The 15,240-nt window shown below is 35.2% G+C and overlaps 1 protein-coding gene across 1 annotated transcript; it reads left to right on the top strand.

Annotated features, from left to right (window-relative positions):
- Nucleotides 1-340: 340 nt before the first annotated feature.
- On the top strand, nt 341-9,564 carry LOC145591574 (two-component response regulator-like PRR37). Its single transcript, XM_081648074.1, has 10 exons — nt 341-572; nt 663-718; nt 1,040-1,534; nt 3,396-3,557; nt 3,692-3,825; nt 4,106-4,267; nt 7,229-7,409; nt 7,491-7,944; nt 8,086-8,821; nt 9,128-9,564. The coding sequence occupies exons 3-10, from the start codon at nt 1,177-1,179 to the stop codon at nt 9,230-9,232; spliced, it is 2,292 nt and encodes a 763-aa protein (XP_081504200.1). The 5' UTR covers nt 341-572; nt 663-718; nt 1,040-1,176; the 3' UTR covers nt 9,233-9,564.
- The last annotated feature ends 5,676 nt before the right edge of the window (nt 9,565-15,240 follow it).

The raw sequence follows: 15,240 nt of genomic DNA on the forward strand, positions 1-15,240 counted from the left end.
ATATAAAAAGATTTTACAACAAAACAAAATATAAAAGATTTACAACAAAACCTTTAACTCTCTCCATAAGACGCCACGTGTCGTAGATCTGATTTACCAAGATCAATTTAGATCCTCCTCTCAACCTTCTTAGAGTACAGCTTTAGATCTCAATTTTCCAAATCAGCAAAGTTATCCTTCGTGTCATCCTACATGGCATCTCATTTTACCCCACACTCCTCCACGTCAGCATTTCTTTTTATATTTTTTTATATTTAATTTTTTTCAATATTAATAAACATTTTTCAATATATATACTATCTTCTGATCTGCTTCTTTGGTAGTAGCTATTTCTTTTACAGGACACCCATTCATTCATTATTATAAAATATTCAAAAAGATATATATAAAAAAAAATCGAGTCTAGTTCAAGTTCGAATTTTTATTATAAAGATTAAACTTTGGGGACTATTTTTTTTTTTTTTTCTTGGGTATTTTCCAAACAAGTAAATATAATTTCTCCTCTATTTTAGTATTTTATTATATCACTTTAGCTGTCTGAAAAAAGAGTGAAGAACAAGAACCCTAAACTGGTTTGTGATTTTTTTCTCTAGTGAATAAAGATTCAATTTTTAGTTTGATTTGGGGTTTTTTTTTTTATGGGTTACTGAAACTTTCTGCAGGGTTTGTAGGTATGGATTCATCTTGCTGAGCTGAGCTTAACAGGGGTTTTTAGATGGTATGTCATTTCTTTGATTTCGCTTTCGAAAATCGAAATTATGTAAAACAGTTATTGTTTGCTGATTTTGTGTTGTTTTATGTGGGATTTTGATTATTTTTGTAAGTTTTAGATAAGTTGATATTGTAGGTGGGAAATTGAGAATTTGGATATGTGTTTATATGGTTTTTGTTGTGGTTGATTTTAATTTAAATTGGATTTGGATTCTGATTGACTTTATGAGTTTGGAGAAGGGAATCAGTGTTAATTTTGTGGATTTGTTAGGTTTTTTAAGGGTATGTATGATGATATTAACTTTCCTTTTTTTGGCGATCTAAATAGGGGTAATTAAAGGGATTTTCGTATGTCGAAGGTGTGTTCTGTTCGAAGATGCAGGGGTTATTTTATAAACATGTTGGATTAAAGTTGGAGAATGGATTCTTTTGCATAATTGTAATTGATCATTTTGAGTCTGGTTGATGAGGTTCATTCACAAAAATGAAAATGGTTACGGTGGAGTTAAGGTGGTGGCAGAGCTTAATCAATACAAAGAAGCTGAGAAAAGAGAAGGTAGGGGTGGGGTTGCAGGTGAAGGGCAGGGGCTTTCCGAGGAGGATGAATTGAGAATTATCGATGATGGTGAGGATGCAAACAGTAGGCGCTCTGTGAGTTCTGTTCAGCTTCCTGTGGTGACTCACAGGTCTCAATCACAAGTTCAAGGGCGAGTTCGTTGGGACAAGTTTCTTCCTGTTGGTAACCCCAAAGTTTTGCTTGTAGAAAGTGATGACTCAACTCGTCATGTTGTTACTGCTTTGCTACAGAACTGCAGCTATGAGGGTGAGGTTCTACACTCCAATTTAAAGGGCTTTTGGCTGAATAAATTTTGATTTATTTGAACTAGGTGTTATCCTTTTAAAATTTCATGCATTGTTCATGCGTTGGGTCTTTTGTTTTCTTTTACGTTTGTATTTTTAATACTCCAAAATTTTGCTCCTCCTACGGTGTTGATTTGCTTCTCCAATATATTTGTTGTAAGTCCGCAAATTTAATTAGATAGAGGAAAGTTGGATAGGGAAGGGATCTAGTAGAACTATGTAGATAATATTGGAATCAAAAGGCATGGCCGCTTGGGAATTAGCCTCCAACATAATTAAATTAAATAAAAGAAATAAAGGGAGCTCAAATTATAATCATCTGTCCTGGCCTAACTATCATAGAATTATCATTTTAACTTTATTTTAATATTCTCAAATTTACATATAGGGTTTTTGTTTTTTTTTTTTTTTTTTTTTTTTTAAAAAATAATTTATTTTATGAATGATGTTGCCTTTAAGTAAAAGCTATTTAGTTCCTATATCTAGGGTTTGTTTTTTGTATTCATTTTTATTTTATTTACCATTATCCTGTTGTGTATCATTTAATGAATTCTTAAAGTTAGGGTAGAGAAAGAATAAGGGTAGGAATTATATGATTTACAGGGAAAACGAGATTGGAAGAAATCAAGGGTATTGAATCTAGAGGAAAGTCCAGGGCTAAATAGTACCTTGTATACCGAAATTTAAATGATTAATCTGAATATTTTTGTGTCAATTGTCAAAAGCTACTAACATTTGCAATAGATCAATGGAGTATAATTTAATTTGAATGGTCAGAATATAAGTTTAGTACAATTTAGAACTTGTGTCATAAAAAGTATGAACTTTTTTGTCCTATTTTATCATGGTATGTGGTACCATAGTATCACACCAATGCCTTTGACAAGGTTCCCAAATCCCAATTAGCGTGAAGAGTAAGAAGTTCAGAAGTACATATCCTCATCTGTACAGTGACACCTGTCAGTTCCTGTTCTGCTTCCTAAGACATGGCTGTGAGTCCGACCCTCCACCCCATGTAATTTATATCGTCATTATGTTTCTCTTTCTCCAACCTTCTTTTGGAGGGTGTTTGGGAACAGGGGGATGGGGTGCTGGGGTTAGCTAAAAAAATTGTCAAACGTGAGGCAGACTTTCGACTTGTACATGCTATTTATGGATAAGCCCTGTCACGTAACAGGATTGTCTTATGTGGGGGGGGGGGGGGGGGGGGTGTGGGACAGCCTACAAGCTATGAGTATTGACAATTAATGGGATTGAAATTAGGACTTAGCAATGAAGGTGGATCCTTACGACAATAAGCACTCTATAAGGCTTGAGGGTTTTTGAATTTTGTACTTTTGGGCATTGGCTGTGTATTATTTTCTGACTGACGAAGGTTTGCAGAACTGGGTTTGGAATTCTTGTCTTGCCTCTGTATACATCCTGCTCAATTTGTACCTTTTTAGCTGGTTTTGTTTGATCTTTCTTCACAATCAAGCTTTCAAAGGTTATTGTTGTGTCCTTAATTAGGAATGTCATAATATTTATTTCATAGTCAGTTTAGGGAGGAAGAAACTGTGTCTATTGCTAAATGCAATCGCTGAAGATTATTAGAAGATTTAAGTTACTAGTTCTCTGCGAAAATAAGGCTATCTGAAAGGCTTGTATATGGTTCTTTTACCAATTACATTGATTTCTTGTAGTGAAGTAGTGCTTGAATTTGAATATATTTGTAATATTATATTTTGATATCATTAAAAAAAAGGTAAAGCAAATTCAGTTTGTGTGTTTTTCTACTCCTTTGTTTTCATTTGATGATGAACTCATGGTTTGAACTTTTGCAGTCACAGCTGTGTCAAGTGGTATAGAAGCATGGAAAATCTTAGAAGATTTAAACAATCAGATTGACCTAGTCTTGACCGAGGTTGTCACGTCTGGACTATCTGGTATTGGTCTTCTGTCCAAGATAATGAGTCACACAAGCTGCCATAATACTCCAGTTATTAGTAAGTTCTAGTTACTTGTAGTCTTTGTTGTATGTTCTATATCTGATTTGTGCTTTTCTGATCTTTCTATGTGTATGTTTTGTTCTTTCTTTATTTAGGTTTAGATGTTTAATTGTTCATGCTTTTGTTTGCAGTGATGTCATCTCTTGATTCAATGGGTCTAGTCGTTAGATGCTTGTCCAAGGGTGCTGCTGACTTTCTGATGAAGCCGATAAGGAAAAATGAACTTAAAAACCTTTGGCAGCATATATGGAGGAGGTGTCACTATGTAAGTAATTTTTAATCTTCCCAGCTTGCTTTGAATTTGATGTCATATTGGTTGACATATCATTCATTCAATTTTTGGAGGCTGTAACAAAAATGGAAATATAAAACTCTGCATGATGGTTACTGCCTTTCTGTTTAAAATGTAGAATAAAAACTTTCAGCTGTTTTATACATCATTTTTCCCCCCTATAAAAAATTGATATGTTTCTAATACATTTTGTTATCAGTATGTATTGGTGTTTCTTTCATTAATTTGTTTCATGTTTTTGTTCTTTTCTTAGTCTAGTGGTAGTGGGGGTGAAAGCTTCATACGAAACGAAAAATCTGTAGGAGCCAAATGTGCCGAAGAGTCAAACGATGACACTGGCAGTGATGATGAAGATGACAACAGAAGTATTGGCTTACAAGCTAGAAATGGAAGCGACAATGGGAGTGGTACTCAGGTAACATGACCCGTAATATTAAAGTAAAATAACATTTTTGAATTATGTGAATAATGTGATTAATTTTTTTATGGTGGTTGCTTGTAAATCTGTGAAGATTAAATGTGAATCTTTATGGATTTCTCGGCACTTGATTTACTTATGACTTTGGTGTGTGTAAATTTATGCTACATGTTTTTGTAGATTCAAGTATGTGAATAGACTGAGCTGTGTGTGTTTGGAAGTTAGCTGCATTTTCTTCTCCTTGCTTCTGTGTTTGTGATACTATGTTGTAGTAATTGGTAATTATGCTAATATATTGAAACACACTGAATTTGCGATATTTCGTTGGTTTCCAGAGGCTGTCTACTTCCCTCTCTATTGTTGTTTTGTTACTGAAGTGCTTCCTGCTTCAGCCTAAATGATCTCAGGCTTTAGCATTAGTAGCTGATAGGTAGTCTGCATTTTGTACTGAACTGGTCTCATTTGAATGTCATTTCAATATTTACTAGGAAGCTATGGTGATACTTCCTCTACTTCTTAAAATTGCAGCGGTTTGATTTTTACATGTACACATATTAACTTTGACAACATGTTTTAATAATTATAAATAAGATCATAGAAATAAATGTTATTTTTATTCTTTAAAATGTTGTTGGATTAGTCTGCATGTAATTTTTTTAAATCACAATATGTTAAAATCTTTACTAATATTAAAGACATTAATGGTCAAAGTTGTGTGTTAGCAAACATGGTGTCCAACTGTTGCAATTTTAAGGGAATGGAGGAAGTATGTACTTAGTAAGTGGAAGATATTCATCCTAATTTCCCTGTTATCTATGTTACTCAGACATGGGTATAAGTGTTGGGTGGGTACATATGCAAGTGTCAGACACACTTCAGGACACAAAAATTCAGACACAAGGACACTGTCCATAAAAGTGTAGGACACAGGTGCGGGGACACAGCACTCATGAAATTTTTTCTTGATCTAGAAGACTTGTGCATGCACTTTTCATGTAGCAAGCATATACACACATTTTAGATTGATTTGTTTTTGCTAATTCTTGTTATACATACAATCTCAGGCACATTTATAAGCATGTATCGCATAATTTCTCCTCTTTCCCTCTCCCTTGACACGTTCTCTCTATACATGTATTACAAGATGGTCGAAGTGTCTCGTTGGAAGTGTAGGGTAACATAGGTACTTGGGAAAATATGGATGAGCACCATTTTTGTATAAAACTTTCAATTTGGGGCTGAAGCTTGTGCCGAACAGAGTTCCAAAAATATTTGTCTTTGGAAGTTCAACTGGTAAATTCTAATAATAGACATTAGGTTTTACGTACCTTGGTTGGAAATTCTTTCAGACTCAATCTATCATCTTCTGGCTGATGCATGTAGGTTAAACCTGGCAAATTGTTTGCATGTGTAACTTATTTAATCTATTGAAAACACTTTCATTCTAGTAGTGTACTGTCAGGATTCACAGGAAGCTTAAGTAGGCTGATGTAGACATGCAAATTTCCCCATAGCTTGCTAGCCCTGCCTATCTGTATGATTGCCTTTTATCTCTGCGTTGATTTTTTTATAACCTTTAGGTCCTGAGTATCATCTATTTTGCCCATTATGGCATATTAGTCATTAATCTGGCAACAGGTGTCTAAGGATAAGCAATTTTCTGTTTCATCTGAGAATTGTTGACAGGCCTATCTGCTTTCTGTTCATCATCTTAAATTATATTTTTGGTTGGTTTCTGCCTTAGCTTAAACGAGGATCATTGAGATTCTTTTTTCATGTCCCTTCTATTCTTTAGGTTTAGGATGTACACTTAAGTGATATAAGGCTGGTCATCTGTGAACCTGATTGTCATCCATCACTCCCTCTACTAAGTATATCTGAAATCACCCAGATCAGTCAGGTGTTATTCATGTTAAGGCCACCCCCTCCCCCCTTTCTCCCCTAGAAGCTAGATTTGGACATTCTAATATTCTATAGGAACTTTCTTAATCAAATATTGCATGGCATCACAATAACAATATACAAAAAAATACAATTTGTCATTGCAAAATCCATTACTTTGTAATGGTCCACTTCAGCAACTACAAATTTTCTAAATTTTAAACTTGGCCTGATTGATGGTGTTTAGAATAAGGTTCCTTTGGTTGTAAAAAAATAAACAAATAATTTTTTGTAGGAAAAGGATTTATTTTAGAGGTGAAATAAGTGCATGTACTTTCATTATATATTTTACTTGAGAGTGAGGGATAGCTCAGTTTGTTAGAGCTTCCCTCCCGGTTTCAGGGGATCCTGGGATCGATTCTCATTACCCGCTCTTGTGGCTCTATAAACACCCAAAAAAAAGATGTATATTTGACTTGAAGTTCCGCATTCTTGGGTTTTGTTTCATTGGCATGTTTGACCGACTTAAGTGGTGTATTGGCTTGAACTTCCTTTGTAATGGATGAACTCACTTGTTGCTTATGTAATAATTAAACCTATCCTTTGAAAGGTTTTCTCATTCATTATAACATTTTTTTTTTTTTTTTTTTTTTTTTTTTTTTTTTTTTTTTTGGGGTATGGTTTCCTTGAGTTTCCTGTCTTTGTTCTTTTGACCCTTAGTGGTATTGGCGTGCTTTGCTTAAATACAAGCCGACTTATTTTTCCTTTGCATTTTATGTGTTTGCTTGGACTTTATGTAAATCATTGTCCATAACTTGTTTGTCTCTGCTTCAAAACCAAAATATTGCAGTGCAAGAATATGGATTAGTTCTTCTTTTACAGATCTTTCCCACATCATTGTCTCACATGTTTTTGTGCACTTCACACACATTTTAGTTTATAGTCTCAATATTGCCTATGTGCATATTAATTGGTGTTAGTCTGTTAGAAGTTACCAACCTTATTGCCTTCTTTCCTACCTTTTCTTAAAAACTTAATTTTTCTAAATTTTCCCCTTTCTCTTTTTGGGTCAATTAGAGTTCATGGACAAAAAGGGCTGCAGAAGTTGACAGCCCCCAACGGCCATCAGCTTGGGACCAAGGAACTGATCCACCTGATAGCACTTGTGCTCAGGTTATTTATCCAATGCCTGAGGCATATGCCAGCAGCTGGATGCCTGGAGCCATGCAAGAGCATGATGAACAGGATAATCAACTTGGTATTTTCTACTGCATTTGCTAAAAGTTAATATACTCTGTGCATTTGAACCATCCAATGACCTAGTGTCCACCTATATCAGACAATGTTCCGATGGGAAAAGACTTGGAGATTGGTGTGCCTAGAAATACAGATTCTACGCTTAATGGACCAAACAGAAAGTTGACCCTATCAACTGCTGCTGAGAAATTCCAAACTTCACAGTTAGACCTGAACCTGAAAAATGATGGTCAGAATTTTGATGAGGAAAATCTAGAAATCAACAATGAAAAACCTAAAGGTGAACGAAATACTCAGGCTATGAACTTGCCTGGAGAAGCCATCAGCAATGAAGAACATCTTAGAGGAAATTTAGTATCTGATGCACCACCTGTTCTTTCTGAAATATCCAAAAACAAAGACAAAGTCATGAACTATGATGAGGACTTGCCTTCCCTTGAGCTCAGTCTGAAGAGGGTGGGTGATATTGCAGACACAAGTAATAATGTCTTGGACCAGAATGTCCTCAGGCATTCGCAGCTTTCAGCCTTCACCAGGTAATGTGTGCTAGAGAAGTAGGAATTTGAAATTCAATTATATTTTGATCAGTACAAGTGAAATCTGGGCCTGGCACGCCTACCTTTCTCTGCATATTATTCAAATTTATGGACAACGTTTAATTTATGAATTTATTGTAGGTACAATACAGGCTCAACTGGTAACCAGGGTCAAACTGGTAATGTTGGTAGTTGCTCTCCACCAAACAACAGTTCAGAAGCAGCAAAGCAATCCAATTCTGACCCTCCTAACCAAATTTCGAATAGCAGCAGTAACAATAACAACATGGGCTCTACTACTAATAGATCTTTCGCAAAGCCTGTTATGGCCACTGATAAAACACCTGCAAAATCAACAGTCCATGGTTCTCAACAATCATCTGTGTTTCAGCCAGTGCAAAGTGGTAAGACCACTGGTGGACCATTAAATACTGCTCTGCTGCAAGAAAATGAGATGGGTGATCAGCAACTCAAGACCCAACACCTCCATGACTATCATCATCATAATTGTCATAGTGTACAGCAACTACAGAAGGTTCCACCTCAAGATGATATGTCGAAAAGCACCCTGCAATGTGGGTCCTCCTCAAATGCTTCTAGAGTGCCAACTGAAGCAAATGTTACCAATGGCAGTTTAAACGGGAGTGCCAGCGGAAGTAATCATGGGAGTAATGGAAGTAGTGCTGTTGTAAATGCTGAAGGGTCGAACAAGGTCAATGATAGTGGGATAACTGCAAAGGATGGTGTTGATAATGGAAGTGGTAGTGGTAGTGGAAGTGGTAGTGGTGTTGGTGTAGATCAAAACCGATCAGCGCAACGAGAAGCTGCCTTGAACAAATTTCGATTGAAGCGTAAAGAAAGATGCTTTGACAAAAAGGTAACACTACTAATTATGTCCATTGTATTTATACTTGGACATCTATTATGGTCATGCCGTTTGTTCTAAAGCATCATATTCGAAGCTGAGTTTTAGAAGTATAAATAGTACACAAATATGAAGAGCGTATTCTAGGGACTCACATTGTTTATTTATTCATGCAACAACTATATTAAGATGTGAATATTAGTTTTCTGGTTTGTAATTTGTACTTACATTTGCCTGAAGCTTTGCTGTCATAACTCACAAGCCATGATTTAATTATCAAGCAACAGCATTTTGATTAGTGCTTTCTTATGACTTTAGGTGCGATATCAAAGCAGAAAGAAGTTGGCAGATCAAAGACCCCGTGTTCGTGGACAATTCGTGCGCCAAGAGCGAGAAACCAAAGGAAAGTATGCTGAGAGCTAACACGACTCATTACAGAAGCTGCAGGCGAGATCATTTATGCCCATATTAGTGTTAGCTGTCCAGATATGTAAAAGATTTCAATTTGCCTTATTTTCTTTTCTTTTTTCTTTTCTTTTTTTTTTTTTTTTTTTTTTTTAATTAACGACTGCATGAGGTGCGAAATCCTGTCAAACCTCATTGATTCTGTTTCGTCTAGACTGTAGGAAGACATGTTTTCCTTTGTGTTTTCATGGTTCCTTATTTTGAGCCGTGTTCACTACTTTTAAACATGGTAGCCCCCTGGGTTGCCTCTGGAAATAAGCTTCTCCTTAAAAGGTGTGCTGCTTTAACTAGTTTTGGTGTCAAATCTTCTGACAATTTTCAAGCTTTCATGGATTGCCTTTTATGGGATCTTTCTACAACGCGATCCCCAGTAATACTGCTAATGGGTTTCACCGCGAAAGGTTAATCTAAGCAGAAAAGATTCATGTTGAGTGTGTCGAGACTACAGATTGTACAGACAGAGTTGTATATAGAGATAATCAAGGGCTCTGAGCTTCAGGCCTTCAGACGAAGTTAACTGTCAGTACTCTTAAGAGGGATTCTGCAGACTAATACAAAATGAGTAAATCTGGGTTTTCATAATCTTCAAAGCACTCCGTACGCTCTAAAAAAAACAAAAGGCATATATGCAGTACATAATTCTTCAACTGCAACATTTCTTTTTTCATATAGTTTCCTGCTGTGGGCTGTGGGGTTGTGATTTGTACAAAAAGTGTCATTTTGCACCCCAGAGATCAACAGACTACCTCAAATTATCATCTACTGTATACTCTGTACTTTTTATTTTTCCGGTAAGGAGAGTGACCTTGATCAGACCTTAATGCTCAAGTTTTTTTTGGCCTAGTTTTGCTAAGTGATGGGAGAGGATAAGAGATCCTCACAAGGGTATTCACTATATTCATAATTCATATTATCAAGCAACAAAAGATACTTTCGCGTCCATTTTTTGTCCACTAAATAAGTTATTGTTCACAATGTCTAATGCACATCTTTGATACTCTCGTTTGATCGTTTCTAAAAATTTCGGCTTTCCGCTATGAGTTTTTAGAACTCATCCCACACTATTTACAATAATTCATTCATCGTCTCTTGCTTTATCCACTTTATTTGATACACCCATCCATCATTACACCATCTTTCTTACTTTATTCATTTCCACACTGTTTGAATAACAATAATGGAGGGAAAAGGGAGGTTAGGAGAGCGAGAAGGTGACCTTTAATTTCATTTTCCTTCATAATCTCTTTGACATTGGAGGAATTTGGTTTATAAAAGGGGAAGAGAAATTGATCTTCTAGAGGTGATCAAAATTAGCCGAGCCCGAATATTATTTTGGGGGCGGTTTTGGGGATGCGCTTTTTTTTTTTTCTACATATTTAGTTGATTTTTTAGGCCCGGCCTGAAAATGGCCCGAAAAGCCGGCACATCCTGTACCACTTTGGGTGGGTTTGGGCACAAAAATTTCATCCCGAAGCTTGGCCCGACCTGAGAAGTGGGCTTATTTTTTAAGCTTCGGCCCGACCCGCCGGCCCGCCCAATGATCACCTCTAGGATCTTCTAATTAATTCCCTCCCCTTCCCTCCTTGCATTTAATATCTAAACATAGGATTATGCATCCCTCATAGCATCCACCTTAAAAAACTACATCCTTTGTAGCTTTGGGTTGCCACATCAAATTACTTGCATCATTTACACTTTGTTTAGATTGAAGGAATGGGGGGAAAGGAAGGGAAGGGAAATGAAGGGATGAATTATCTTTCATTTGGATAACAGATGAAAAAGGCAGGGAATTGGAGGGGAGAGAAAAGGAAAGATTAAATTATAAAAAATTGATCTCTCCAACAATGGAGAGATTTGGAAGGAAAACTCATCTTTCTTCCCTCCCCTTCACATCCCTCCCCTTTCTTTATTTCCCATTTCCTTATCCAAACACACCGGTAAGCAGCAACCTCCATAATGGCAAGCTACTCCGTATTATCTTTTGCAATTTTATTTTTTTTAAAAGAGAGCAAATAAATGCAAAAAAGGAAATGACAAACAACTTATTCATCTAAAGTGGACAATACATACTTTGGGTGAAGTGAAACTACATAACTTTGTAGAACTGTGTAGTTTCACCAAAGCTACAACTCTTATAGCTCACAATGGTAAGCTACTAGCTCCAAAATATTTAAAAATTACCAGAAAATACCTATTTACATGCATTGTGGATGCTCTCATTTTCTCTTCTTTTCCTTTCACTCCATTTTTCTCTATCCAAACATATTGTTATTTCTTCGCATTTTTTTTTAAAACGCCCGCTCAATTCTTTTTCCAAGACTTCACACGTAGAAGAATATATAATGAGCGGGTTGAAATTTCATAAACAAATGTAATATACTTTGTATTTGCTCATAACTCCGCCCTAATTAATAGCACAATCACACTCATCAATAATCCATTTTTTTCTGTACTTTTTTATCATTATATCCTCTACATTTCCACTTGCACGAAATCTTGTGCAAAATGCTATGGGGCAAGTAATTTAGGATACAGAGAGTATTACATATCCAGAAAAGTTCTAATTTATTTAATTAAGGAAAATTTGTCTAGAAGGGACATATATGTTGTAATACCCCGTATTTTTATACGTATTTTATTTAAAATAAGTATTTTGTGAAAAATTTAAATAATTTGAAATGTTTTATTTAAGGTATTTTAATTATTTATTTTTAATAAGTTTGGAAATATTTTATAAAAGGAAAGTTTATTTAATTAATTATTTTATTAAAGTTGGGGTTTAATTTAGGAAAGTTTTATTTTAGTAAAGTTTTATTAGGAAAGGGATTAGGAAAGAGTAAAAAGGGAAAGTTTAGGTAAGAAGGGTTTCTAGAGAAAGGGGTATAAATATTCAACACTTGGGCAAATTGAACTTTGCCCAGAGTGGAGAAAACCCAAGGTAAACTTTCTCTCCCTTCTCCTTTATTTTTTTTTCTTTTCTTTTTCTTTCTTTTTCCCCTTCCCCTTTTCGGCTTGCACCACCGCCGGCCACCACCACCACCGGTGGGCCGCCGGCCACCAGCAGCACCAGCAGGCAGCGGCGGTGACCAGTAGTGGCGGCGGCCTGCTGTCCGGCTGCTTCTTCTCCCCTTCGAAAAAAAAATAAATTAAATCTTGTTTAAACCTTAGATCTAATTATAAATTAAGGGTTTTGTGTTAATATTATGATTTTTGATTATAAGTAGAATGTAATTTAATTTTCAGATTTTAATTTTAATTAAAAAGCCCTAATTTTGAAACCCTAGATTCATAAATTATTTTTTATTGAAGGATTATGATTTGGGTGGTTTAAACCTTTGATTTAAGTGTTTTAAAGCTTAATTACAAGAAGTTTTTATATAAATATATTGCTGGAATTTTTGGTAGTACATTAAAAATCAAGTTCCTTTAAGGAATTTTAATTACCCATTAATTGGGATTAAAGTATGATGTTTTAAATATAATTTCAGCTTATTTTAATTCAATTATGAGAGGTTTAATAAGAGTATATATTGCTAGAAATTTGTGTAGAGTGGATTTTAATACTCTATTATTATTTTAAATTGTAGGAGAGTTTGAAGTGAGTGATTTCTATTAGTCGTGGCGATATTAAGATTGTATACAAGGTACGTTCGCGTACTTGGCATATTTTTGATGATGTAGTAGCATGCTAGATGTGATTAATTGAATACAAGTAGTATCATGCTAGATTTGGAATGGAAATTGTGATTTGGTTGTTATTGGTGATTGAATTATAAAGCATGATTTATTTGTGATGGATTAATGGTTGGAAAATAATAGTTTGGAATGTTGAATATGAATCACACTTTTATGTATGGCATGATTGAAAGCATGTTTAATTAAACTGAATTTTTAATTTGGATTGGAATATATAAAGAGAATTTTATTAAGGATCATATAATTTTTATTGATGCTATAAACATGAGAAAGGAGCTATATAAGTGTCTATGTACACGAGGAATAAATTATATGTTGGTACCTTAGTGCACTTAAGGTGTTTTTAACACCGAGGGATAGGATTTTTAGCGCATTAGGCATTTAAGGTATCTTTGATACCGAGGTAGATTTAAAAAGGGTTCAACATTAAATATTATGTGGTCACTAATTATTCAAGAATTAAATTAAAGTGTTTAATTGTTTGAATAATCATGATGTTTGATGTTGTTATGATTTGAGAGTTATCACCAAGTTTAATAAATTGTAAAGAACGTAAAGTGAAAGAGATTACTCACCAAAACTCTTGGAACATATATACCTTGAGTGTGAACATATGGGGGAAGTTATGGGGTTTTATATCTAACCATAACTTCTACTGGAGTACAGGACGCTGTACATTCCTTTTTTTATTATGCGCAGGAATTCCGCCACTTACGAGTGGTTCTTTTATACTGGAACGGTTAGCTCCTGTGTTAGTACCCCTTTATTAGGGTAGGTTAGGGGAGTAACCCGTTCGATGCGTAATCAAAACTAAATAAATTAATTAGTAACTTAGGTGAAAAGTTTTGTTGAATGTTGTGTGCTTAATAAACAGGTGCAACAAGGTAATTTGTGTGTTGATAGGTAAATGCATGTTAGTGTGTTTAATTACGCTTATGTACTCAGCTTTGCTGATTGTGTGTTTATGTGTTTGTTGGCCTTGTCTTTACCTTGGCCCTATGATGACCCATTTTTAATGGAGAGTAATGGAAACAAGTAGAGAGAAGCTTTTCAGGTGATGAAGCATATTCATGATGGGCATGAGTGAAGAGCGAATCATGCTAGTTTCCATAATTATGATATTTCTGTTGCGAGACTAACGTAAAGGTTTTTAAATTGAATTGGTTTTGTTAAGGGCCTACAATGGTTCCAACTTGTAGGTGTGACTTTATTTTACTTTGGTTTGACTTTGCTTTTGATTGGTTGACTTTTTAAGTTGAGTCGTTTTAAAATGTTTTAAAGGAGAGTCTTCCGCTGTGTGTCTTTGATAGTTGCCTTAGCCGTTTTCACGGTGGCGGTAATATTTTAGATTTTCCTATTTAAATTTTTAAACAGTGCAAAACAGGTATTTTAAAAGAAAGGAATTTCTAGGGTGTTACATATGTTCACTATTTTGTTTGGAAAGTCCTTATATATATAAAGTGGTCTAAAAGGATCTCATAAGTCTATATTGTTGATTGGGGGGACCTTGAGGTCAAAATCCGGCGATTGACTTTTTGCTCCTGCGTTGGCGTCACATGACAGTCCCGTTTCTTTTTTTACACGTTTTCCCTCCAATCCCCTTTTTTCCCCAGATTTCCCCCCAAATTCTTGCCCTCTCCTCAAGATCATGGGTTCCCAACCCAAACCCATTCTTTTTTTTAATAGCAAAATATTTCATTAATTAAAAGTCATACGACATCTACAATATAGATTCGACGTTAACAAATACATAAGATATTGAATCAAATAAAATTTTCCTTCATAAAAACTACGATTGTCAAGTAGATCTTGCACTGTGGAGCATCTCCTTCTTATATCGCTAGAAAATACAGCCTTGTTGGAGAGACAATCTAACGATCCTTTGTAATCGTCAGGATGTTTTCCTTCTGATTCATCTGTCTATATTCCAAAACTTGATAATTTTTTCACCAACGAAATAATTTTACAACAATCCATTAGATCTGATATCATGGATTCAAAACTAAGAAATTTCTCCCCCGAAAAGAGGAGATAAACCTTGTCTTTCAAAGGAGGTCGAGAAACCCTTGTCTTTCAAAGGAGATCGGAAACCCTTCTTTCGAGGGAGAAAAGTTCCTCCTAAAAGGAGGAAGCATTATTATAAACCTAAAAAAAATTTAAAGAAACAAGAATTGGGGCTTTTCACCGGTTAAAACTTATGGAAACCCCTTCAAAATTCAACAATGGAGGCTAGGGTTTTGGAGAGAGGAAGGAGGAGAGAGAAGAGAGCG

Source organism: Chenopodium album, chromosome 18 (genome assembly GCF_948465745.1).
Source record: "Chenopodium album chromosome 18, dcCheAlbu1.1, whole genome shotgun sequence".
Classification (NCBI taxonomy): Eukaryota; Viridiplantae; Streptophyta; class Magnoliopsida; order Caryophyllales; family Amaranthaceae; genus Chenopodium; species Chenopodium album.

Bases quoted from the DNA above. Each gene is read 5' to 3' on its own strand.
- LOC145591574 (XM_081648074.1), top strand. From the start codon at position 1,177: ATGAGGTTCATTCACAAAAATGAAAATGGTTACGGTGGAGTTAAGGTG. The intron at 1,535-3,395 runs GTGAGGTTCTAC...GAACTTTTGCAG, and splicing joins ACAGAACTGCAGCTATGAGG to TCACAGCTGTGTCAAGTGGT. The intron at 3,826-4,105 runs GTAAGTAATTTT...TTCTTTTCTTAG, and splicing joins TATGGAGGAGGTGTCACTAT to TCTAGTGGTAGTGGGGGTGA.